The sequence below is a fragment of the Bactrocera oleae genome, chromosome 4 (genome assembly GCF_042242935.1).
Source record: "Bactrocera oleae isolate idBacOlea1 chromosome 4, idBacOlea1, whole genome shotgun sequence".
NCBI lineage: Eukaryota > Metazoa > Arthropoda > Insecta > Diptera > Tephritidae > Bactrocera > Bactrocera oleae.
This window is the reverse complement of record NC_091538.1, coordinates 36739770-36766382: the sequence shown is the minus strand read 5'-3', so window position 1 is coordinate 36766382 and position 26613 is coordinate 36739770. Positions and strand designations below refer to the sequence as shown.

Sequence of the window (26613 nt, the reverse complement as noted above, 5' to 3'; positions counted from 1 at the left end):
GGCGGAACCAAGAATTTTATGCTCTTGTAATTCACAAGAATCAAAGGCCGGGAAATTCATTCAGGTGTGGCAAACTTGAGAAAAAATTAAACATTCGTTATTAAATGAAATCGTGATTAAATTACAATCAAATTTGGTATCTTCTTGACTTATATTAAAAGCCATAAACTTAGTCTCAGTTTTATTGCTATATTTTAGTTTGAGTCAGCGCAAATTATATTTAAAAAACAAAAAAAAAAACATCTTGAAGTGCGATATACATAAGTATGAATGTGATATTAACTCGACCAAAGTGGCTAAATTTTATATTATAAGCTTGTGTGGAAAACGTCAACCAGAGAATCGGAATTCATTAAATGAAAGTGTGAGTTTAGATCAAGGTATATACTATTTGCATTCTAATTCAGCGCCAAACCACATCTTTAAGAAAACTTATCCACTTAATTAAGTTAAAATATCACATTTTGATCAACCGGAACAGTTTAAAGTCAAGAGGAAAGACGGAACTCATATATATATTGGGGATCGAGAAAGATATTAATTTTTACATTGCTCGGCTATACTCGAGCATAGAGAACATATTTTGAAGCAATTTTATATATAAAAAAATTTTAATACTCACTGACCGACATACGAGAAGTATTATAAGTAGTATATAGGAAGTATTGATTTGATTCAACCCATTTTTTGACACAAACATACTACTATCGAGAGTTTTATTTATTTATTTTATTATATGAATTTCAATATTTTCGGTAAAAAGGCAACTATAGGCACTGGGGTCAAAAAATTCAGTAGCTAGGGACATGAATACTTTTGGTTCGATTTAGACAATTTTTGGTCACAAGGTGGCATATTTCAAACGCATTATTCACGCAAAGTTTTACCCCGATACAATCATTGTTATTTGATTTGCATAGTGGTAAGTGAAAAAATCAGATGAAATTTAAAATGGTGTTATATGGGAAATAGGCGTGGTTGTAATCCGATTTCGCTCATTTTCGCATTATAACATTGAAATATGATGTTATGTAGCGAATTTGGTTGAAATCGGTTAAGCAGATCCTAAGATATGGGGTTTCACCTAAAAGTGGGCGGTGCCACACCCACTGTCTAATTCTGAACACGGTTTCTATAAAGTCTATCCCAGAGATAAAATTGTATGTCTCTGGGGTGTTTAGTGCTTTATTTATCGCGCATTTAGTAGTTTTTAGCAGTACCGTTATATGGGTGCTCATTGGGTTCGGCCCTTTGGGGAGTATCGTGGTGGCTGTGGTTTAAACCTAAATGCTGGAAGAACTGAATTTTCAGTTCGAAAAAAGAAGTTACACAAGTAACTGGGTGCCGTACCCGAAAACGGAAGAGGTTTTAGGTCGGCCTCGAATCATACCAAGATGGTAGTGTGGACCCAGACACACTGCCACTGGTATCCAAATAAATACTTGCATAAGCTCGATTTATTTGGGGCGCTGATCAACGCATTGTATTGATCCGTTGTGTTTTGAACACCGTGAGGTAAGGCCGTCGCCGGCAGGTACTCACGTAAATCTACAACGAAAGTACCGTTATATGGGGTACCGCTTACACCCATTTTCACACTGCCGATAGAGCTGCTAAAAGCGCTTGCTCTCAGTGAATTTTGTTATTATAGCTTTAGTGGTTTAGGAAATATGCACATTAAACCTATTAGGGACGGGACCACGCCCACTGCAGATGCCTCTCCTTAATATGATCCTGTATAGCAAATAACAGTCTTGTAACTTATTGTGGAGCTTAGTTATGGCAATTTATTTGTTTTTGATGAATGGCGTTTTGTGGGTGTGGCAGTGGTCCGATTACGCCCATCTGCAATGCCAACTGCCTTATGGTACCAATAAACATGTGTATCAAGTTTCATAAAGATATCTCAATTTTTACTCAAGTTACAGCTTGCACAGAAGGACGGACAGACAGTCACCCGGATTTCAACTCGTCTCTTCATCCTGATCATTTATATATACATACATAACTATATCTAATTCGATTAGTTTTAGGTGATACAAATAACAACAAAACTATTATACTCTATAGCAACATGTTGCGAGAGTATAAAAATAGTCTACCTATTTATAAATAAATGTATTTAACTGTGATTTTGAGATAGTTTGAGAATATTTTAAATATATTCAAGTTTATTTTTTAATTACTACAAAATATCGAACTGAAAAATCTGCGTTGCAAGAGAGCAATCAGCTCATTCGTTTCTACGGGAAAAATCCAATTTTCGCGGATATCCAACCGTACGGTTCATTTACATTGCTCTCATAAGATAGGTCGTATTAACAGATTCGGCCCAGGGTTTTCCGTCGGTGACTCTTTCCAGCATTACTGTATGTCTTTTATTCGCGCACATTCTGTTTTAGTGCTTTGTCTAGCTCTATTCTTCTTATACCGCGTAACAGAATACGCAAGCCGAAAATCGGCAATGGCGAATGTCACATGGAAGAATGACAATGCGCAAGACGAATAATTTAAAGTTTACCGTTGCTTGTGCTCACTTCCTTTTTATAGCGAGTGGTGAGTTTGCTGAGATTTTTAAGGAAGACGGGTCAACCACGACTTACTTTACTGCCGTTCATGCCAAAAAATATTAAAATGTATTGGCAATTAAACCTCCAATTAGAGCACGCACAAATGCTGTCAAACATACAAGCAACCGACTGCACTTTATGAAAACTGTGTCTACTTTAGACAAAAAGGAGGCACTAAATGCGGTTTCCAAGTGGATCGTTGAGGACTGCCGTCCGTTTTCGGCTGTGACTGGATGCGACTTTAAGTCAATGGTACAATGTTTTTTTTTAAATTAGATCGACCTATGGAAAGCTTGTGGACATCGATGACTTGCTCCCAGATTCCACAAGTATTGTTGAAAAAATGTATGAGTCAAGGGGAAGCGTAACTTTCTATGGATTTGTGGACCGACAATTATATCAATCGTATTTTCCTTGGAGTCACGATGCACTATGAAAAGGAATATCAGATGGTGAGCCTAATTTTAGGTCTTAAATCCATGAACTGAAATTGAAGTCCCTGTTGAACGAGTTCGACATCCAAAGTATAATTAAGGAATTAGAAACGAGCATTTTCCCTTGTAATAAATGCCGTTCCTGAGAAGAGAACAACAGTTTAATGTTTTTACATTCCTTTTATAAAAATAAATACATATACAAATAATATTCCTTTAGCTATAAATGTATGTATATTAAGAATAAGACATGGAGTTTAAGTACCAACAAAATCAAGCAACTTATAAAATGCAACTAACAAAAATGTAGAAGTTTTTTTTTTTTACATGCACCACAACAATAGCTGAAGCTCCTTTTTGGTACCGCTTAGAAACAACGCACAAAAGAAACGAGTAAAAAACACCGCATAATTTTTTGATGCGGTGCTTTTATGTACTACGTTTACATTGGGACTCTTTTGACCCTCATTATCGGCAAATTCTCTTTCGGTGTCGCCCTGTGCATTCACACGAATAAAATGAGTCCAACACCTCAAATCGAGTTTTTCTGTCATTCCTTTTCATAAAAATTTCGATAATGTTTGTGCGGTTCAACTTCGCAATACTTAGAGTGTGTTGCATATTTCATAATTCGCTAATTCCCTATTTCACCAAAATGTATTGAATACCCGCTACTAATATTTTCAAGGCCAAATTTATAATTGGAATTTCATAATCATTAAGTATTAAAAATCCATACTTTTTTTTTTCTATTTATTATAAAACATCCCTGAATTAATTACAATTCTTGTTTTAAATAAAATGATATTCGAACGGTTCTTTGCGGTTACAAAAAATAAATATGAAAGCATCTTAATATTTTATGTAAATATAAAAATAAAGTTACCATTTTTATTAGAATTATTTTATGTATACTCGTTATTATTATATTACCGCTATATGTTATTAAAATTTTAAATTGAATTTTGAGTATCTTAATTTTCTCCTTATTTACATTTTTTCAAAATGTTTCTATTATTCTATGCATACATATTTGCATACATATAACATACAAAAAATAGATAACCGAATTCAAATTTCTGAACGAATGGTATACACATAGACAATAAAGTCTGCGTTCACCCGACACTATTTTTTGATGAAATTAAAACACAATGTAAATAGGTAATTCAGTTCAAATTTTCTACATGTATTTCTTCTTTATATTTTTAAGTTCAAAATGCAAAAACAAAAATGTATATTCCTATTTTCATTTTTGTGATAACGGGATTTTAGTGTAAGGAGAAGTAAAAATAGGCACCATTAAGTCTGCGTTCAGCTTTAAAAGTAGTCGCTCAATCGATTTGGCATTGATCTTACCAGCTTATCTGTTTCCTCAGCTGTAATCTGGGAGCATTCTTCTTTCATAACACTTCGCAAAGCCTCTTTACTTGTTATTGTATGCTGACGAATTCTTTTTTCCAACAGATCCACATAGATGCTCAATAGGATTAAGGTCAGGTGATTGAGGCCAGCTTTTCGAAAAAATTCTGGCAGTTTCGGCACAAATTGTTTTTTAATGGTTATATAATATTTACGTTTTCAATAATCTTTGTGGACGTAAATGTCAGTTGACAATTTGTTTACATTCCATAATTGGCCTAAACGTACCCTACAAGAAACTGCTGATGGGTTCACCAATACACTCACATTTGATATGTCAGTACTGTTAATTTACATTTGCATTTTTGAATTCAGAACTATCCACTCATTGGAGAAAGACGTACGCAGAGCTATTGAGAGGAGCAGATGGCAACAACTGAAAATTTATTTTTATATTTTCATATTTTATTATATTTTTTGTTGCATTCCTTTTTATATTTAAGTAAATTATTATAACTAATTTTGATTAAAAGTTTGAAATTTAGAAATAAAAATTATATTATCTACTGCGAAAAAGAATTTTTCACTTTTGATAGCGTTTCAGTCATTACTGACAATTTTCAGCTATGACGGATTTATGGTCACCAATGACTCAGAAAAAACAAAACAAACAAACAAAAATAAAACAAGGCTTTGTTCTGCGCGCTGACAATATTTTTTCAGCTATGACTGTCATGTTACCCATCAGATGACCGTCACTGTTCTTGTCGGGTACATAACAAATGTAAACAAATAGATGTGTGAACTGTCAATGAAAACTCATCGAAAACACACAATGTCCGTCAGAACGACTTTGGTTCCACAATCCACAAATTGTGTTTTCAAGAGGATTTCAATTCGGTGCGCACATAGTATAAGAATATAAAGAAGAAATACATGCAGAATATTTGAACTGAATAACCTATTTACACTGTGTTTTACTTCACTTAAAAAAAAGTGTCGGGTGAACGCAGACTTTATTGGCTATGTGTATATTCATTTCAAACCGAGCGCGCTTGCAACCATTCAAAGAATTTGAAAGTGAAAAGAAATGCTGAAAAGGGTAGCAGCGAGCTGTTACGAACAAGAACACAGAGTGGCACGGTCCCTCCGTCTTTCCTCGTCGTCCCCTCGCACACAAATAACCGGTTTGGGTTACAAAGTCGTCCGCGGTCTTTTTTTAAATGTTGTTTTAAGGCTAAATACAATTAATTTCTTAACTCTAAATTAAATTGATCGGTTTCAGGTTCAAGTTAATGACCAATGGTGCGAATTGACTGACCGTGTGAACTGTCGTGTTAACTCCTCCCCTCTTAAATATGATCGTCCTCGATCATCAATAGAAAGCTAAATTGGTAAATTCTATATGATTTGGAAAATTGTTAAATTCTACCGGCGACAAAACTCCTTGACTAATATTTGGCCTTATTGTCTGTTTTTCTATACAGTTTATTTTAATGTTTCTTCTTTGTATCAAGGTGAGTAGTATAATGGTAGTAATTAGAGCTACCGATGTCAGGCAGGCAATAGATAGTGTAGCTTTTTGGGGCTGGTTGCAAAATTGCTGAAATTGCTTCAATTGGTTTTGCTCCGATATTGCTAAATATTTGATTGTTGTTGTAGAATATTTTTGTAAAATATTACAACATGAGTTACATTTACTTCTTGAGTTGTCCGATCGGCTTCTATTTTTCCATTGAATTGATTAAGTAGTATTATTCCTGTTTTTGTTTCTTCTATTGTTGGCACGTGCTTCCCGTTTATTAATGTACATGTGACATTTAAACTGTTTACTATTCTACTTATACATAAGTACGTCATTACTTAAATCTATTAAATTTACTTCTTTACAAATTCCTAATTTATTAATATTTTCACAATAATTTTTAATTCCGTATATTTTATTTCTTCCTTTAAGTATTTCTTTGTAATCGGTTTGAATTATAACATTACTTTCCTTTTTTACCGGTATTATAATCATTCTTTTAAATGTTTCATATAATGTTAATGAAATTTTCATCATGTACAAAATCGTCATATCTTTGCTTAATACATTTATATTTGAAAATTTTAGTGCCTCTTCGGCTTTTTTTTTTCTTTTAGCTTCTTAATGGAAAGTTTAATTTCGTGCTTAAAATTATTGAATTTACTACATTCTTCTTTACCCATTGAATGCCATACTTTATATTAATTAATTCCTCTTATAATCTTATTCTATACTGTGGATTTATTATAATTTCTGTTACACTGTCTTCGTCTTTTTTTATAGTATTTAGCATTTTATTGACAATATTTTTTATATTATTTATGCGTTTTTCAAATAAATTGTTAATAGCTAGTTTTTTATTATTTGTTTTGGTTTAGATTATTTAAGTTATCATATATGAGATTAAGATCATTATGATCAGGAGATCCTGCTATATATTTCCATGCCGCTCCTAGTATGTCAATTGATCTTCTTCTGTTGCTGTTTTCTACGGGTTTAAGGGTGTTAAGGATTTAAAATTTTTGGGTGGTTTGGTGTTTGAGTATAGGATAAAGGAAGTTATCTTTAGGGACTTGAGTCGTTATTTCGTCATAAGTTTCTGTTAAGAGATGTTCGTAACGGTTTTTTTCCCCCAAAAAAGAGATAGTTCAAGTTTTTATTAGGAATTTATATATTAAACGGACTGATATTGTTTTAACTGTTGTTCTATTTTTTCGGATATTATTTCGTTTCTATATTTTTTTAGTAATTTGGAACCAATTCTTTTATTTATTTTCGCTTAAATTATATCACCTGGAGCGTTATCTTTAGGTTATGATATTTTGCGGTTGTGGTAAGAAAGATCTTGTTCCTGTTAAGTAATATAATATTTTCATTTCTCTGCTGTTCTAACTGTTGAGGGTCGGTGAAAATTCTATTCACAAAAAATGTGGCTAAAGGTTTATTTTTGGTTATTGAATGAATTGATGAATAACATTCCTGCACTGATTTGAATAACAGTTCTTCGAATGTTATTCCTATGTTGTTTGCTTTCAAGCATCTCATTATTTCAGAAAGTGTACTATAGAACCTTTCAATTTGCCCGTTGCTAGTACTACTATCGAGTGGTGTGGTATAAACATTGATAGACATTTGGTCTTTGAGTAAGGTTTATACTGTGGCAGAATTAAGAGATTTTTCGTTATCTACTACTACTTGTTTTGGTATTCCGAATGCGATCATTAATTCTCGAAAGCGTTTTTTATATGTTCTATTGCGTTGGACTGTATAATTTTAACCTGTGCGTATTTCAAAAATTTATCAATGGCCGTGAGTATTACCCTTTTTTCTGTCGAGTAATTGTCGCTATATACGATTTCTCCTGGAAACTGCGGAATGGGAGTGTTTTGTATCTGTAGTTTTTGAGTATGGCTGTCATATTTATGCTCGCGGCATGTGGAATATTGTCTAATTTTTTTTTTTCGATTTTCGAATGCATGATTGAAAAGTAAAATTTTTGTAATATTATATTTGTGTTTTATTTTCGCGACTATTTCTATGTGCTCTTTGATGTTCCCTAATGATTATTTCTTCCTGTTCTGTTTCTGATGCGATATCCTGTAGTACGGGTTGTGTAAATCGAATTTTGATATATGTAAAGTGAAGTGGATATATTTCCCGAATTTTTCCTATTAAGCTTTCTGTGGTGTATAGTGCGTTGAGTAATGCTGGGCCAAGGTGTCGTTTGAATATGTTTATAAAGTCCTGTGTTGAATAGTCTCGTTTAGACATTGTGTGTCTGTGAAAACTCAGAAATGGTATTTCAAACGTATATTTACCTTCGACACCGAGTAGGATGAATAGCTGGTTTTTGAAGGCATTTTTTGGTGCTTCTGTGGCTGAGATGAGCCGATGTGCGGAACTTTCGTCGCTATGGTCAGTAGTCGTTAGAGCGTTAACGTCAGCCTGTGGAGGTCTCGATAGCGCGTCGGCTACCGTGCTTGTCGTTCCTGGTATGTAGTTCATTTCGAAGTTGTACTCTTCGAGGATGCATTTCCATCTTTTCATTTTTCCGTTATAGTTTTTATTACTCAATGCATAGGTTAAGGGTTGGTGATCTGTGAAAATTATTACTTTGGGTAAACCATACAAATAACTTCTGAAACTTTTAAGTGCTCATGTTATCGCCAGCATGTCTTTTTAATTTTCTGAGTAATTTTTTTCGGCTTTACTTCGTGAACGAAGAGCATAATTAGATGCATCGGTTGTAAGGATTAAAGTCAGGATATGCCAGTACTACTTCTTTTGAAACGAGTGACGATTTTATTTTGTTGAAGAATTTTAGTGCTGCGTTATTGAGTATTATCTGCTTTTTACTGGATGCATTCTTATACTCTTGCAACATGTTGCTACAGACTATAACAGTTTTATTCCCCTAACGATTGTTTGTATCACCTAAAACTAATCGAGTTAGATATAGGGTTATATATATATAAATAATCAGAATGAAAGGACAAGTTAAAATACGGGTGACTGTCTGTCCGTCCGTCTATGTAACTTGAGTAAAAATTGAGATATCTTTATGAAACTTGGTACACATGTTTCCGGGTATCGTAAGACGGTTGGTATTGCAGATAGGCATAAGCGGACCGCTGTCACGCCCACAAAACGCCATTAATGAAAAACAGACAAATTTCCATAACTAAGCTACAGAATAAGGCACAAGACTGTTATTTGGTTTACAGGATCACATTAGGGAGGGGTATCTGCAGTTTAAATTTTTTTTAAAGGTGGGCGTGCTCTTGCCCCCTAAGGGGTTTAATGTGCATATATCTTAAATCGCTAAAGATATAATAACAAATTTCACTGAGAACAAATACTTTTAGCACTTCTATCGATAGTGTGAATGTGGATGAAATCGGGTATCAGCCCGTATAACAGTACTGTTAGAAACTACTAAAAGCGTGATAAATCATGTACTATACACGCGGAGACATTAAATTATATCTCTGGGATGGTATGAGATGGCTTTATAGGAAGCGCTTTCAAAATTAGGCAGTGGGCGGGCACCGCCTACTTTTAGGTGAAAACCATATTTTGGGGTCTGCTTAACTGATTTCAACCAAATTCGGTGCATAACATTCTTCTCTTATTTCTACGTTATAGTGCTTCAACTTTTGAAGGGTTCGTTTTTACACCATTTGGTGAAATAGGCAAGCCTAGAAATTTGGCTTAATTTCGAAAGAACTCGCTTTTGTCTAGTTGAATTTTCATATTTGCTTCTTTGAGAGTGTGAAATATTTGTTCAATATTTTGGGGGTGGCTTTCTTCGTTTCCACCGAAAACTATTATGTCATTGATGTAGACATAGCAGATTCTTCTATATTATTTCTTAGAATATCAACCAAGGCCCTTTGAAATACCGAAAGCACGTTTTTCAGCTCGAATGGGGGTCGTGTAAACTCATATATGCCATACTGACAGAAAAAGCTGTTTAAGTCAATGTCGGATTCTTTTGAAAGAATTTGGCGGAATCCGCTTTTTACATCCAATACAGAAAAGTATTTATTATCCCCTAATTGCGCAAAGATTTCATTTATTTCAGGTAAGGGGTAGTTGTCGGAAATAGTGACATTATTTAATTTCCTATATTCAACTACGAGTCTAAACTCACGCAGGTGAGTTGTATGGAGAACGTGATGATCTTATTATCCCATCTTTGAGTAAGGTTTGGATTTCCTTAGTGACAAACTCTCTCATGCCAATAGGATATGGATAATATCTAGTGTAAACGAGTGTATTTGAAGAAGTCCTGATTCGACGGTGGTAGTGTGAGTCAGTCTTTCATTTGGATCGGAAAATAACTGAGAATATTTATTTGCAAGTTTATGAATATGAAAATTCTGAGAAGGTGTCATATGTTCTGTTCTAACGTCAATATTATTTACCGTAGGAGAAAGTTTTTGCTTGATTTTTAATTCTTTACCATCACCGAACCTAATTATGTCATCACGAATGTTAATAGTAGCATTGATATATTTGAGGCTATCCTTTCCGATAATACCATCGAAAGATTTCAGTACTGGTAGAATAAAAAATTTCAAATTCGAATTATCTATTTGGGCTATGATATGGTATGGTATGATGGATAATTTGGATTTTTCCTGCTATGGAATTTGCAAAAAAAAAAGTTCTTTATTAGGAATTGGTTTTGCTTCTAGCTCTGGTTCTATGTAATTTTTGATCCGGTATCTATAAGTATTTTTAAAAATTTTCCGTTCTTACTTCTTAATTCTATATATGGCAATGACGAATTTTTCATCCCAAAAAATTTACATCTATGTAGTCGGGTTGGTTTTATTCGGATTGTTCTTGGACTAGTTGTTCAATCTGTTCATTGTCTAGCATTGTTTCGTATTCCTGTTTTGTTGAATTCAAATTCTGTTCGTGATGTTGCTATTGTTGATCATATGGATATTGTTGGTCTTATGTGGCTTGTTAGAGGTATGTACCTTCCGTACCTGTTTCTATATGAAAGTTCCACTGTTGTTTGAAAGGCATTTGTTGAGAGAAACTTGACGGTTGTTTCCATGATTGGTTATTGGGTGCATTTCTATTCATGTAGTTAACCACTTTTGAATGTAGAGAGCGGTCTACATAAATTGGCTCTGGTCGTGGGAGTTATGGCCTAGCGGGAGGTTGATATGTTGGCCGAAAATTTGGAGAATTGCGTTGATTAAAAGTATGCTATGGCATGAAATTCTGTTTAGGTAAATGTGGTTTAGGAATATAAGTCAATTGTGGATAGAACTTGTTGGACACTTTCCTAGGTGGAAGAGGTGGCTTAAAGTCTTGGGCTTTCTTAATATGGGAATTATTATTGAACGCGTCTTGAGTCTTGGCAAATCACCATACATAAAAGTATCAAGGTCTTTGTCACGATATGTTCGTGTGAGTAAATGCATGGATTCGGCACTGACTTCCATGCAACCAAGTTTATTAAGGATAAGAGATAGGTGGGAAGATACCTTTTGGTAGAATTCCTGAATGGTATAGCTACCTTGAACTAATGATGTCATTTGGTACTCTAAGATACCTACGCTCCTTTCATCCGCGTAATTGAGAGTAATGCATTTCGAAATAGCCTTCCACTCTAAAGGTGTGTTATATATAATTGATTTTGTTATTTCGTTAAAGTTGTTTGTAAATGTGGGGTCTATGGCGACGTCCGTTGTGTTTTAAAAGTTTGCATTCGGATTAATTGCGGCCTGAACTAGGTTCCGTCTTGTCTTAAAATATTTGTGACTACGCCACTCATAAGGTTTGTCAATCAAACGTTTATTTCGTTAGGATTAGGAATATGATAGGTTGGTTGAGTATTGGCTGCAGTAGGTACGTTTAGCACACCAGGTCTTATGGGATTGTTTGGCATATTTTGTTAGATCTTTGCAGGGATTTTATTTTATTTTGGTTAGGTGTCCTTATACTCTGGAGAGTCCCTTTGGTGGTGAATCGCAGAGTTGGGGAGTTATTTAGAACTGGAGGGTGGTCGCAGCTTCTATATTTTTTGATTGGCTGTACGGGCCTATTATTATTTATATGTATTATTTAGGGTTTCTTTCTTACATTTTTTTTTAAATGCTTAAAAAATATCTTAATATTAGGTGCTTACTTATTACTAGCCTCCTGGCGCATGGGGTGTCCTCCCTTTTGTTCTTTACTACTAAGGCTCCCTCGTTGCGCACGTAAAGATGGTGCGTTTTCTTCCTACTAGATCCTATCGCGTGGTTGACGGACCAGCTCGACACCAAGGTTCTTTATTTCTCGGCTGTCCTTCCAAGGGCGATTTTAATGTTAACTCTTTGTCACAACACGATTCTTACACCGCACTTAGACGCAAACTTCAGCTGGTCCCTGCTCGGGCACCAGTTAGGTTTTTTATTAGTTAAATGATTTTTTAAAAATAAGCGGACTCGCTTCCGCGGTCTTTATTTTATTAATGTTATTTTAAGACTAAGCACAATTAATTTTTTTACTCTAAATTAAACTTAAGTCCATATCGGGTCACGTTGCCAAAAATTACGGCGTCAGCAGTCGATCGGACGCGCGTGTGGAGTCGTTAACTAATATCGCTGATGCAGCGTCAGCAATTAATCGGTTTCAGGTTCAAGTTAATGACCAATGATGCGAATTGACTGACCGTGTGAACTCCAGTGTTAACTTACATAACATAATGCTAATAAAAATGGTAACTTTACTTTTAATATTTACATAATATATTAAGATGCTTTCATATTTATTTCTTTTAACCACAAAGTATTTAGTTCGATATCATTTTATTTAAAACAACAATTGTTATTAATTCAAAGATGTTTTATGAAAAATAGAAAAAAAGATGGAATAAATAAAGTTATGGATTTTTAATACTTCCCAAAAGATTAGGAAATTCCTGTTATAAATTTGGCATTGGAAATATTAGCAGCGGGTATTCAATACATTCTGGTGGATTAGGGAATTTCTAACTTAAGTATTTTTGTGAAACTATTAAGCGGGTAGGTATTATGCATAGTGTTCTACCACATTCATGGTAATTCATTGCAAGCAAAATTTGAGACCACCACATGCCAATGAATTATGCAACACGCTCTAGAGGCACAAACAGTCACCGACGCAAAACCGTGAACCGAATCAGCTGATACGACCTATCTTATGAGAGCGCAATGTAAATGAACAATCACTACCGCTTCCATTGTATAAGTCTACAAGTAGCCAAAGAATCAGCTGTTTTCCTATGTGTGTGAAACAGCCGTGATCACCTGATCGATATGCCTTTTTTTGACACAGAGTTTTAAATAAAAGGATTTAGTGTAACAATTTGCACTTAAAATGGAAATATCTGGAAAACTATACGTTTCCGGCGCCAATAGTTATATATATTCGTGATCTGGAGAATCTCCTCTATCCAACCATACCCCTCTTAACCCTGAAATCGTGGGATGCTAAACTAAAGTTTTCCCATTGCTTTTCCTCACCACCTCTGAGGTTGCAATATAGGCGCGTTACAGACCTTTTTTGGGTGTTTGTTTCCCCAGGACTAAGCCGGTAAACTAAGAATTTAAATATTCAACAGACAAAGAATTTTCACTCACAAAAACATAAACATGTAAGTTAAAAAAGATAAAATTGGAAACATTTAATAATATTTCAATACAATAAATAATATTTAAATAATACTATGTAAATTTAATCTTTGAGAATTAAAACAACCGAAAAATATTTGAATATGGAATAAAAACATTCTTAAAGTTATTAATTTTAAAACATAACACGGCAACACACTAGAGCAGATTTCTGTTATTTGAACGTTTTAGTAGTAGAATATTGGTTGGCAACCCGTACAAAGTGTGATTTTAGTAGCAGAATATTGGTTGGCAACCCGTACCAAGTGTGATTTTAGTAGTAGAATTTTCGAGGCAACCCGTACCAAGTGGGATATTTTTGCGTGTGTATTAGTGAAAATCTTAGGATTGGCTACTTGTAGATTTATACAATGACCGCTTCTACCGTCCGCTTCAACGGACCGTACGGTAGGATATCCGCGAAAATTGGATTTTTTTCGCGTAGAAACGATTCAGCTGATTGATCTCTTGTAACGCAGGGTCGATATTTTGGAGTAATTAAAAAATAAACTTGAATATATTTAAAACATTCTTAAAATAACTCAAAATAACAGTCGAATAAATTTATTTATAAACAGGTAAACTATTTTTAATAGTTTGATTTTAGTTTTGAGCTTTTACATTATGAAAAATTATAACTAAAAAACTAAATGTGTGAAAAATCGTGTACACAAATAGAACAATGGCAAATGGTGAAATGAAAACAAAAGAGAACTTTTGACAAATTTGGTTTGATACGTGCGGTAAGTAAGGAAGGGAAAGAAATTAGAAATAAATTGTGAAATCAGTGAGTTATTTGTGAGATCAGATTTTTTAGTGACTATAACGTGTGTTTCTAATCTGTTTTTAAAGAGATTTAATTTAGTTTTATTTTTAGCAAAGAGCGGGTATTTTGTCGAAGAGTAGTGTACTTGGCAGTATCAAGAGTTAACATATAATATATACCTTCTGCTCAACGGAAAACGAGACTTTATCCATAATTCGACAAGGACATGACATATGGCCATACTTTTTTTTGCTTAGGTTGGCAGGACTGTTATATGTTTACATGTCAAATTTGAGCGCGATCTGTCACATAGTTTTTTTTTAAGGCACTATAAACAAGTCAACCTCGAGTGTGTTTTTCGAATTTTACTATGGAAATTAACGTTGAGCAAAAAGTGTTTGTTTGAAATTTTGTTATTCCAATGGAATAAGTGCGACGGACGCAATGAAAATGTTGCAGAAGGCATATGGGGAGTCTTGCCTATCATGTGCACGTATTTTTGATTGGTATAAGTCGTTCAAGGACGGCCGTACATCGCTGGAGAACTTGCCCCATGATCGTCGTCCAGCAACGTCAATAAACGAAGAAAACGTCGAAAAAGTAAAGAAAATTGTGTTGGAAAATCGTCGTGTGACTGAAAGAGAGATAGCTAGTGAGCTCAACATATCAAATGGATCCGCTCATAGCATTATTCACGATGTTTTGGGCATGAGTGTCTGCTCGACTTGTTCCAAAATCCAGCTCATACGTCTCGTCTTGTACGCGATTATTTGACCAAAAACAACGTAAATATTTTTCCGCAAGCACCGTATTCACCCGACATGGCACCGTGTGACTTTTTTCTTTTCCCTAAACTCAAATTGCCGCTTCGTGGAAAGCATTTTCAGTCGATTGAAGTCATAAAAGAGAATTCGAAGAAGGAACTGAAAGCCATACCTAAAGCGGCCTACCAGAATTGTTAGGAAGGTTGAAAAAAAAGTGGCATATGTGTATCACCTCTAATGGTGACTATTTTGAAGGGGATAAAATAAATATTGAAGAATAATTAACCGTTTTTGTTGTTTGAACCAGTCTCGTTTATATTTGAGCAGAAGGTATGTGCATAGTTTGGTTAGAATTCCGCGCAAACATTATTTAATCTTAGACTTCCGAAAACATTATTAATTACAAATATACATATATGTTTATTGAGTATATAAAAAAGAAGTAAGGTCCATGTTTAAGTTATTTAAAACATGTAAGTGTTTTGAAATATTACATTACTTTGTTATATTAAGCTTTAAAAGTTAATTTGAAAAACTTTTGAGATTAAAATATGTATTTAGGCCTCATATGGGATGTCTAGCGTTTTAAACTAATTTTATATATGTATGTTTTTCTGTAAAATGGAATCCGAAAAATACCATTAAAAAATCTCCAAACTTATTTCTGTTCTTAGTGGCACCACTGTCAAATGTTATAAAAAATGTAAGCTTTTACAGGGCTCTCTCGACTCGGAGAGTTTCGTATCATGTTATCCATGTATATATATGTATATATAATATTAACATTCTCTGCCATAACTTCTTTCAGCATTTTGTAATTCTTCCTTTTTCATCGTATTTCATGTTGTTTTAAATTACTATCATGGCAACACTGTTCATATTAACATCCATTTTCCAACGCTACCGATTCTTTATACGGTGGAAAGCTTTTGTGGAACGTACACAGAAAATAAGCTTTTGTACACAACTCAGCCAAAAAGTGGGCTATCTCTATAGCAAGATAGGGCGGCCAGGTATTCTCGCACATAGCTCATCTCTGCTACTCTCACTATATATTTTTCACTCTTGTTTCGATTTTCGTCAGAATTGGCAACTCCTATGTCAGCAAATGAGAGCAGGGCTACACACAAACACAGTTTTGTATACATCGCTGCTTTCTTTTCCCATTGATATCCGTGCTTGCCTTTCCAATTTTGCGCCATCTGCAATTGTAACGCAGTCAGTGCCATTTGGGGCCATCAGCTAAAAAGCAGGGTAGTACGGTGTATCCTGCAACGCGCATTCGTTAAACAAATCAAATAAAATAATTGTAATAAAAAAATGCTTCAGATAACAATAAATGTTCAAAAACTATTTAATCCGTGATCTACATATTTCCCCGTTTTCCATGCCTTACTGCATAAAATTCACATTCACAGCCAATCGCACAAAAGAAATCTGGTCGAAGCGATTGATTCTTGCACAATAATCGACTTATACGTTGACAATTGAAAGAAAATTCAAGTGTGAAAAATGTCTATGCATGCAAAAGTTAAGTGGACCAAAAGTATCGCATTGCGTATAGATATTGTATATTGAATATGGAATTTTTTCCATCCCTAAACAATCGTGTATGTTCCATCTATACATTTGAATTTAGTACACTTGAAAATCGGCATAACAATAGTTAAAGAAACGAGTATGGTATATTTTTTATATTAAATCTCTAACGTTGAAGCTATGAACGACTTTCTTACAGAAAAAGTGTAAATAATTTACGTAAAAATATTATATAATTTATGGCAAGTAAAAGCATTGATGCTTTTATACTTCCTATTCGCTTTTTGAGTTGTATTGCAGTCATATTTCCGTCCTGGACTTACGTAAAACGTTCGGAGGCAGTATGAGTTTTGAAAAACAAAAATTATATCGATATGAACTAAAAGTTTAAATGCCATAACGTAGTATGTGTAGATGCATATGAATTAAAAAATTACGAGTGCCTAACCAAATGCGAGTTCAATATAAAATGTTTAAAACTGAGTATAAAAGCATGGAACCTTGAATGTGAAATAATTTAAAATTATTCATCCTATTATATATTAAACTAATACACATAAAAAGTAGGCATAAAAAGTTAAAAAAGAATAACTTATTTCTTCCTACAATATCCTTCCTGCTTTGATCCCGTACTATAAAATATCTATAACGACAGTTAAGTTGAATTATATAAAAATTTTGTGGATATACGGATTTTCATATTTAGGCGCTGTTCGTATAAGTTCGTTTGCAGTTCGTTCGCAGTTCGTTTCGTTTCTAAAATGCTTCGTATTCTTCTTTCGGCTATACGTGTAACCTAGAGTTTCCCAGTTACCCTTCGTTTCCATCTGTCTGTTGTAGTTGCCTTTGTTAGATTCATCAGTACTTTGGTGATTTACACATCTTGTTCTTAACTTGAACATATCTCCACTTTTATTGAATTCCTTTGAAAATGAGCTGAACACTTCGGTATTGGATCACAAGAATTTCATTTGGTAAGTTGTGGTGCGGGAAAGTGCATTGGAATGAACTGAGCTGAATCGAGTTGAGTAACGAAAATGAAAAAGCAATGTGGGCAAATCTCGTCTATTGATGAGAAGAATACTTGTGTTTTCTTGTGCATTGAAGCTCAGTGCGTTAAATTTATGCCAATTTGCTCGGGTTTTCGTTACAATAATTAAAGAGAAAAAAACGCTCTCTCGACCCTTGCGAATATATGTTACAAAAGTATATTTAAAACCATTTGGATATAAAACTGGATAAATGCGCGTGCAAAATAGAAAAAGTTACTACTACACTCGTTTATACTAACTATAAATGTTTCAGATGAAAGTCTAAAGAAGATATTTAGTGTTTTATTTGTCCCCATCAATGTGTCAACTTCAATTGAAAATGAACATCTAACATTCTTCGTGTGAATTAGCCGTTTCGAGTGATCAAATATAAAAAAAATGATGAGTTTCCCAAAAATTCAAACAAAAATGAAGTTTGTGAGTATTAAATATAACATGCAATTTCAAGGTTAACCGCGTTTACAAGAGAACTACACATAAGTATGAGCGCACTACGACTGCTCAAGCTGCTTGTGGGAATATCCCGACACAATTCCGTCTCTCGTTTAGCACAAATCATTCTTAAGCAGTTTCTAATTTTGGGTACTTATCGATCGAATATTCTTAACAGTTTTTGTTAGTGTCACTGTTATTGCAACATATCATCGTAAACACTTAAAATTTCGCACCTACAATTTTCGATTTATAGTAACGACAACAATTAACGCAAATACGTTAAAAACATATTTGCATCTCGATTAACGGTATGCTGAGCGCTGCTGAAACCGCAAACAAAATTTTATGCTGTGTATGCTGGGAGTTAAAAATAACAGTTTTGGTTACAGCCATCCTCCTAAAAGAGGTAGGACCTTTAATAAATTTTTCAACTTTATGCACATGTTCCCATGACCATATTCATATATTTATATTTATGTTATGATGTATCAATGCTAAAATTCGGTTTAGTTTTAAGTACAAATGTATGTATGAGTCAAAACGATATCCAAAGCCTTCACAATGCCACCAATTTTCTTGTAGATTTATTTTTATAGTCAAATGTGCACCTTTATGCATACATCATGCATTATTTTACGATAGATACTTTCAAGTAAACGAATCAGTCATTAAGTACTATTTATTTCATTTGTTAAAACATTATACAACATGGTATGTGCGTACATTTTGAGATTAGAAATTAAAAGCATTTGACATTGCGCTGGATGAATAAAGAAGTTGAACAAAGCTGGCCTTTTAGTTTTTTGTTCATTAGTGATAGATCCTCGGTACTTGTCAGATCACTTAACAGAGTAAGCTTAAAAAAATACCATACGGCGGATCCACTATGATACATTTTGCTTTTGAGATAATTTAAAATATTTGATTCAATTAACAACCTGTACCCGTTAATTGATGTTTGAATAATTAGTTTCTTCAAAATATATATATTTATGCACGAAACAGAGTCGATTTTTTTCCAATCCAAATTTTATTTTTTTTACCCTTAACATATACTTTGTTTCAGTACGTCTGTATATAAGCGAACTCAGTTTTTTAGATATCGAACTGAAATTTTGCACACGTCCTTTTCTCCCAAAGGATCTGCTTATTTATTGAAACCGCCAATATCGGACCACTATAGCATATAGCTGCCATACAAACGGAACGTTCAAATAGTACATGTCCTTTTATAGAAAACATTTTTATTTGAAGAGATATCTTCACGAAATTTGCCACGGATTATTATCCAAGACAAATGTACAATTGCCGAAGAAACTGTTATGATCGGACTACTATAGCATATACATAGCTCCATTACAAACTGACTGTTGAATGTCAAGATAAATATCTTTTTATAATAGATTTCAAAAGAAAAAATCACTATTAAAATTGCCAAAGTGTATAACATTTAAATAAAGGAGCGATGAAGATTATATAGTGTACAACTCCCATTTAAAATAATAAAAGAGCAGAAAAGTGTGTGTTTGCAGAACTATATTATAATAAGTAATGAAGGGCTAAGTTCAGGCGTAACCAAACATTTTATCCCCTTGGAATTTTCAAGGACCTAAGTCGGTGAAATATTTTCAGATATTGTGAAAATTTTATAAAAAACAAGTAGGGAAGTTCTAAGTTCGCGTGTAACCGATAATTTTGCTCTCGCAACTTGCAAGGATCAAAGCCCGGGAAATCACTTCCGGTGTTGACAAAATTTTATATTAAAGGAAGTATTGATCCGATTCAACCCATTTTATTATCAAGAGTTTCATTTATTTATTTTATTATATGAATTTCAATTATGTATCTTACATTGACCGATATTTTCGGTAAAAATTCAACTATAGGCACTGGGGTCCACATATTCAGTTTGGTTCGATTTAGACAATTTTTAATCACAAGGTGGTGTACTATAAACGCATTATTAACGCAAACTTTTACCCCGATCCAATCATTGTTGCTTGATTTGCATAGTGGAAAGTGAAAGAATCAGATTTAATTTAAAATGGTATTATATGGGAAATAGGTGTGGGTGTTATCCGATTTTGTTAATTTTCGCACTATAACATAGAAATATGAAAAGAACGTTATGCACCGAATTTGTTTGAAATCGGTTAAGCAGATCCCAAGATATGGATTTCACCTTAAAGTGGACGGTGCCCCATCAACTGCCTAATTTTGATCGCGGTTCCTATAAAGTCATCTCATGCCATCCCAGAGATAAAATTTAATGACTCTGGCGTGTTTAGTGCTCGACTTATCGCGCTTTTAGTAGTTTTTAACAGTACCGTTTTATTGGGAGTGGTTGGAGTTGTCACCCGATTTCACTAATTTCCACACTGTCGATAGAGGTGCTTAAAAAAATTATTTTCAGTGAATCTTGTTATTATAACATTAGCGGCTTAGGAGATATGCACATTAAACCTTTTAGGGGGTGAAACCACGCTCACGCTAAAAAAAAGTTTTAAACTGAAGATGCCCCTCTCTAATGTGGAGCTTAGTTATGGCAATTTATTTGTTTCTAATAAATGGTGTTTTGTGCGCGTGGCAACGGTTCGATTACGCCCATCTGCAATACCAACCGTCTTACGGTACCAAGAACCAAGTTGTGTACCAAGTTTCATAAAGACGTCTAAATTTTTATTCAAGTTACAGCTTGCACAGGCTGACGGACGGACACACAGCCGCCCGGATTTCAACTCGTCTCTTTATCCTGATTATTTATATATATTAAACCCTACATCTAACTCGATTAGTTTTAGGTGATACAAACAACCGTTAGGTGAACAAAACTATTTTACAGCACATGTTGCAAGAGCATACAAATTTTGCGTAGGAACTAAATATGCATTATTCGAAAAAACCGGATATATTCGGAAGTCATTATATAAGCGATGTGAGGTTTGGGAGAAAGTCTAGATCAATTCGATATATATTTAACACTAAACTACATTATTTTTAAGAAATCGACTTAAGAATACACGCATTGTCGGAATTAAGCTGTAGTCTACCCAATATTATACGTTCACTTAATTTTGCTAAGATATCTTACTCATTGACCGATATATACGCTATAACTTCAACCGGAAATTTTTAATTCGCATAATAGGTATATGGGGGATAGAGCTATTATTTGCCCGATTTTATCCATTTAAGGCACCCTTAAACACTTAGAAAGAGACGAGTTTTTACACTGATTCCTCCTAAATCCATCTCAATAACTTCTTTCTTTCTTTTGTGGTTTGTGAGACATGTACATAAAACCTATTAGGTAGCGAGGCTATGCCCACTTTTTACAAATTTCCACCTCCCTTCTCCTCAGTACTCCGATCCTCTGTCCCAAATAATAGTTTTGTGTCGTTTGGAGCATAACATAGTTATAGCACTTTATAGGTTCTCGATTAACGTCATTTTGTGGGCTTGGCAATAGGCCGTTTCAGCCCATATGCATTACAAATTTCCCTTGTTTACTAAGTTTCATAACTAAGCGTTACTCTCCAGCGAATTGAACAAACTATGCCAGATGCTTAAACTAACGAGCAGAACTTGTGGTCCAGCCCTGCGCTAACATGTCATCTGACGTATTCGCAATAGTTTTATGATTCTTTCTTAGTGGAAAAGTTCTTTTTTCGCGTTTAAATACGTTGCTGTCAACTTTTATTTTAGTTTTCTATAAATTAGCATTATTAATTGATGTTAAGCTTTAAGAAAAAAATAAATTTGTATTTCGATTTGTCATTTGAACCATTCACAATTGTAAAACTAATCTAAATATGCAAAACAAAACTTGGTAGTATTGAAGATAGCGGCTATACCAATTTAATGAGGTATCCGCATACTCTCTTGTACGAATTCAACTTGATAACTTTGTTGTTGCTTTTACATGTAATTTTTTTGACAAGAGAGCAGAAGTGAGCAGAGAAATGGCCAATCGAAGAAAGCTATTATAAAGCATATAAAAAGGTTTAACAACGGCCACTTTTCCATTAGTTAGAAAACTATTATGTTCTGTTGAAAATACTGCGATATTTCTAGACATACAAACATTGATTTGGCTTAATAATAACAAAGAAAAATAAAACGAAAAGAATGAGAATAAAATTAGAATGAGCCATAATCCTTTCTTTTTACTAAACATTTTTGAGAAACCTAAGTTCACCACACTCGACGTCATGATATTTGTGGGCGAAACCGGCTAATACCAACAGAATTGGCGCCATCAAATCACAATCACTTCCAAAACAAGGTCAGAAAACAACAATTTTATTCAAAAAACAATCAATATATGACAAAACTAAACTCAGTTTATCGAAGGTAAGAAACTCCAATTGTTCCCGCTGACCCAAATTCGTCCTACTCCTTCCATTTGACTTCGTACCCGGTATTCCAGTCTTTATGTGTGGTTTTTTAATGGTATGAGATGGGCTTGTTTTATGAGTAAAGTGCAATTTACCGCTAAATTAATGAAAAATTGGTTAATACTGAAAATATTTCTTAGAATAATAAGGTTTAGTACCAAAGCCAGTATAATATTTCTGATATCTTGATGAAGTTAAGTGAACACATGATCTATAGGAAAAGTTATTGTGAAACCAAAACTATCGCAATAGGCTCACAATTTTACCTAATGTGGTCAGTAGATTCCTAAATATTTCTTCCTTGGTTTTTATGCTTTAAATTAATCCTGTTTCATAACCTAACCTTAGCGGTATAATACTTGATAGAACAGGCACGTTGGAAGCTGCTTTTAAGAGCCAAAATGGCAAATTAAAAATTTTAATGCTTTTATTATAATATTATTATTATAGCTACATATTATTATAGCTTCCAGTTGGTTTTTATCTTTATATCTTTTTTTAATTTCAGGTCTCACACGATTGGACTACGTTTATATCTAAGTAATAACGCGACTAATTTCATGAATAGATGAAATAACTTATATACTTACATATGTATGTATATCGCGTATATAGCCGAGTAAAATATTCGTATAATAGGCGAAGCTGTAACCATCTGTTCCAGAGTACTATCACCAATAACACTAAGAAAATATGATGGGGCCATGAGCCCGTCATTATTTGAATTAAATCCGAGTCGCAAGCGCGTCTCAAGCGGGCCTGCACCATGCTAGCACCGCCGAACCCGAGGTCAATATGCGGCCAGGACCCGGGCTGGTCGTGATGGCGCTTGCGTTTATTTCGGGGGCTCGGCGTGGCAGCACCAGCACCAGTTCCAAATCATCATCATCGGCCACATCATCATCATCACCACCGGCTTTTTTCACCTCTACCACATCCAATAATGATCTCGAACCCCTGACAGCTTCTCTACTGTTTCCAGCCTTCCTCGGTGGAGGCGGTGTGCTAACATCAGCTAATTCACCATCATTATCTAATCATCCTCTACAAGAATCGGAAGGAGAAAATCGCAAAGAGGATTACAACTACATATACAATAGCTATTTTAACTTGCTTCCACTTACATCGACAAGTGATAGATCAATCCAAAGCGATCAGCACCTTCGATTGGAAACTCTATCCGGCTTAAAATCGTCTTCCCGTGCAACTAGACAAACGAGAATAATACGAAGCTTAAAAATAGGTAAACGAAAACTAAACGAAAACAGACACGAAACTGAAGTCCGCGAACGCGATCGCGATCGTGAAAGGGACAACGTGGGTAATTCGGAACGTGTGGTGGATTCTGAAAGTGGAAGCGGTAGTGGAATATACGATGTTGAAGACATCATCTCAAATGTGGAAGCGAAAACTAGCGCCAGTCTTTTAATTGATGATGCCGCCGTCAATATAAATACTGAAAAAATTTCCTTACGATATCCTACAAACTCTGCGGATACATCACAATCTTTGGAAGGGGGTGATATCTTAGCTTTGGTCGCCGAAGATGATCTTCTATCGGAAGAATCATTTGATCGACTCACGAAATTCACAGATGACAAAATTGGTTATGTCATTCTTGATGATTATGATGCCGTAAATGAGGATACAACTAGTGGTGTAAGTGAGGGCTTTTTAACTAATGCTCTTGAAAAGAAACCACAAAAAGCGCGGGATGTCAAATACTCTAAAAATGAAAATAGTGCTGGCAGTGAAAATGGTACTGAAGATCACTATAATTTTCAAAATGAACAAGAACATCGAAATGAAGAAAAAAAATCTAATGTAAACGAAAATACAAACCAAAATATAAACGGAAAAAATTACGTGGTAAATAAAGAAAACAACTCAAATAATTTACCGGTGATTGTCGATACTTCGTTTGCGGCCGCGTTTAGTGAAAATGGTTTGAGTCACACCATTACGACGGATAGTGAGAGCAATGCCCGAAATATCAAATGGTCGATATTCGAAAGCGAGTCTCCACTGACTCGACTTAATCCCTGGATATCTGCCTGTGACCTGGCACAACCTGGTACGGCACCAGATTTACAGGTGAGTTTTTTTCAACAGCTTCGTCATAATAACAATTATCAAACAAAATTATACTTCTACTGTAGATATTAGTAAGGAAGTGCTAATTTCGGATGTATCTGAATATTGTATATACTTTCATTGACATTGTATTCACCCGATATTACCTATTTTTGACGAAAGATACATAATCGTTGAGAAAACATTATCTCTGAATTTCGATAATATATTTCACAGATTGAATGATATTTTCGGTAAAAAGTCAACCATGGGCATTATTTGTGCACCGTTTTATTCCGATAATTTCATTGGTGCTTGATTGATATGCTGTAAAGTTAAATAATCATATGGAATACATAACTGTGATATATGGGAAGTGAACGGGGTTGTAATATAAGAGTATAAGAATAATGTTATGTACCAAATTCGACTTGTGGCTTATTTATAGCATCTATAGTTTTTCGCTTAACGGAATTTTGTGGTCGTGACAATAGTCTAATTCCGCCCATCTGCAAGACCAACCAGGCACTCGGAATGCAATTCGTCTCCCCATCCTGATCTTAAAGATTTATGTATATACAAGTATACAACTCTACTTGTATATATATATCATAAGCAATCGTTAGGTGAACAAAACTATTATACTCTGTTGCAACACGTTTCGAGAGTATAATTATAAGGAAACGCATAAAATTTAAATGAAAGAAAACATTTTTTTTATTCAGTAATTTTTTTTATGAAATAAGCTTTTGGCGAAATTAGAGAAAAATTGATGTCACAGTGAAAATGGTCCATCACAGCAACTATTAAATACAGTACTATAAAACTTATTACTAATATTTTGTTGGATATCTTTTTTGGCGACTAACGCACTTTAAACAGTTTGAAATAGATTCCAAGTTGTTTGGTATTTGTTAATTTATATTATAGGTCATAGATACACTTAGTTTTATCGATATATTTTAGCCAATGCCAAATTATATTATGAAGAATGAGACATATATGATATCGAAGGGGTTTAATTCGAGGTGGAAATAATGTTAATGTGGAAAACGTCAACCAGAAGATTGGAATTGATTATATTAGGGATATGAGGTTTAGGCTAAAGTCTACTCCAACTCATTACATATTCAACGCTAAACACATAATTTTTAGGAAAACTTGTCAACCTAATTTCTTTAAAGTATCAAACTTTTTGATCAACCTAAAGGGTTTAAAGTATGATAGTCGGAAATCACTATATAGGGTATATTGGCGGCAGATCTTGGCCAAGTACACTCGAGAATATATTTTCAAGCTATTTTTAAATAAATAACTTACACACCGACCGACATATTCGGCATAAGGTTTGTTAGAGTAATAAAAATTATTAATTAATATATGGGAGTTGGGGTAATTCGAAGAAAAATTTCATATACATATATATATATTATATTTTATCCATAAGCATTTCACCCATTTTCACATGGTAATATAGGAATGTCAGGATAATGTTTTATACCAAGTTTAGTCGAATAGGTTCGAAAATATGTGATTTCATCTAAAGGTGAACGGTGCCATGCCCATCGTCCAATTTTGCCAGAGGTTCCTATAAAGCCCTCTTGTACCATTGTGGGTTAAAAATATAATGTCTCTGCCGCATTTAGTTATTGATTTACTTCACTTTTAGTTGTTTGTAATAAAACTGTTATATGGGGAATGGGTGGGGTTATTATCCGATTTAACCTATTTTCACATTGTAGTACGAAGTGTCAAAAGGATTTGTCCTGTGCAAATTTGGGTAATATACCTTGAATAGTTTGGGAGACATATATGTATATTATACCTATTAGGTGGTGGAGCCACGCCCACTTTTGAAAGATTTTCAATTCACAAGTGATTATAAAAAGTATTGAAAGTGTTACAACTCTTTTACATACTTATACATACATTGTATATATGTACAAAGGCCTAGCCGATTATGTTTGTAGATTTCTGATTATGTATGAATTCAAACAATTTATGAGTTTTTTTAACTAATTACGAAATCATAATTCAC

General features: G+C 34.2%; 1 protein-coding gene across 7 annotated transcripts in view; it reads left to right on the top strand.

Annotated features, from left to right (window-relative positions):
* The window catches only part of Mid1, a 77679-nt gene that overhangs the window by 17049 nt on the left and 34017 nt on the right, over positions 1-26613 (top strand). The window contains exons 1-3 of one of the 7 annotated variants that reach the window (XM_036372160.2): positions 16298-17592; positions 18119-18511; positions 23011-24596. In XM_036372160.2, coding sequence (XP_036228053.2) covers positions 23298-24596 — 1299 coding nt within the window. In that variant the 5' untranslated portion in view covers positions 16298-17592; positions 18119-18511; positions 23011-23297. Of the gene's footprint in view, positions 1-16297; positions 17593-17923; positions 18512-23010; positions 24597-26613 lie in introns of those variants that run through there. The other 6 variants (XM_036372149.2, XM_070109190.1, XM_070109191.1 and 3 more) reach the window with 6 other exon arrangements.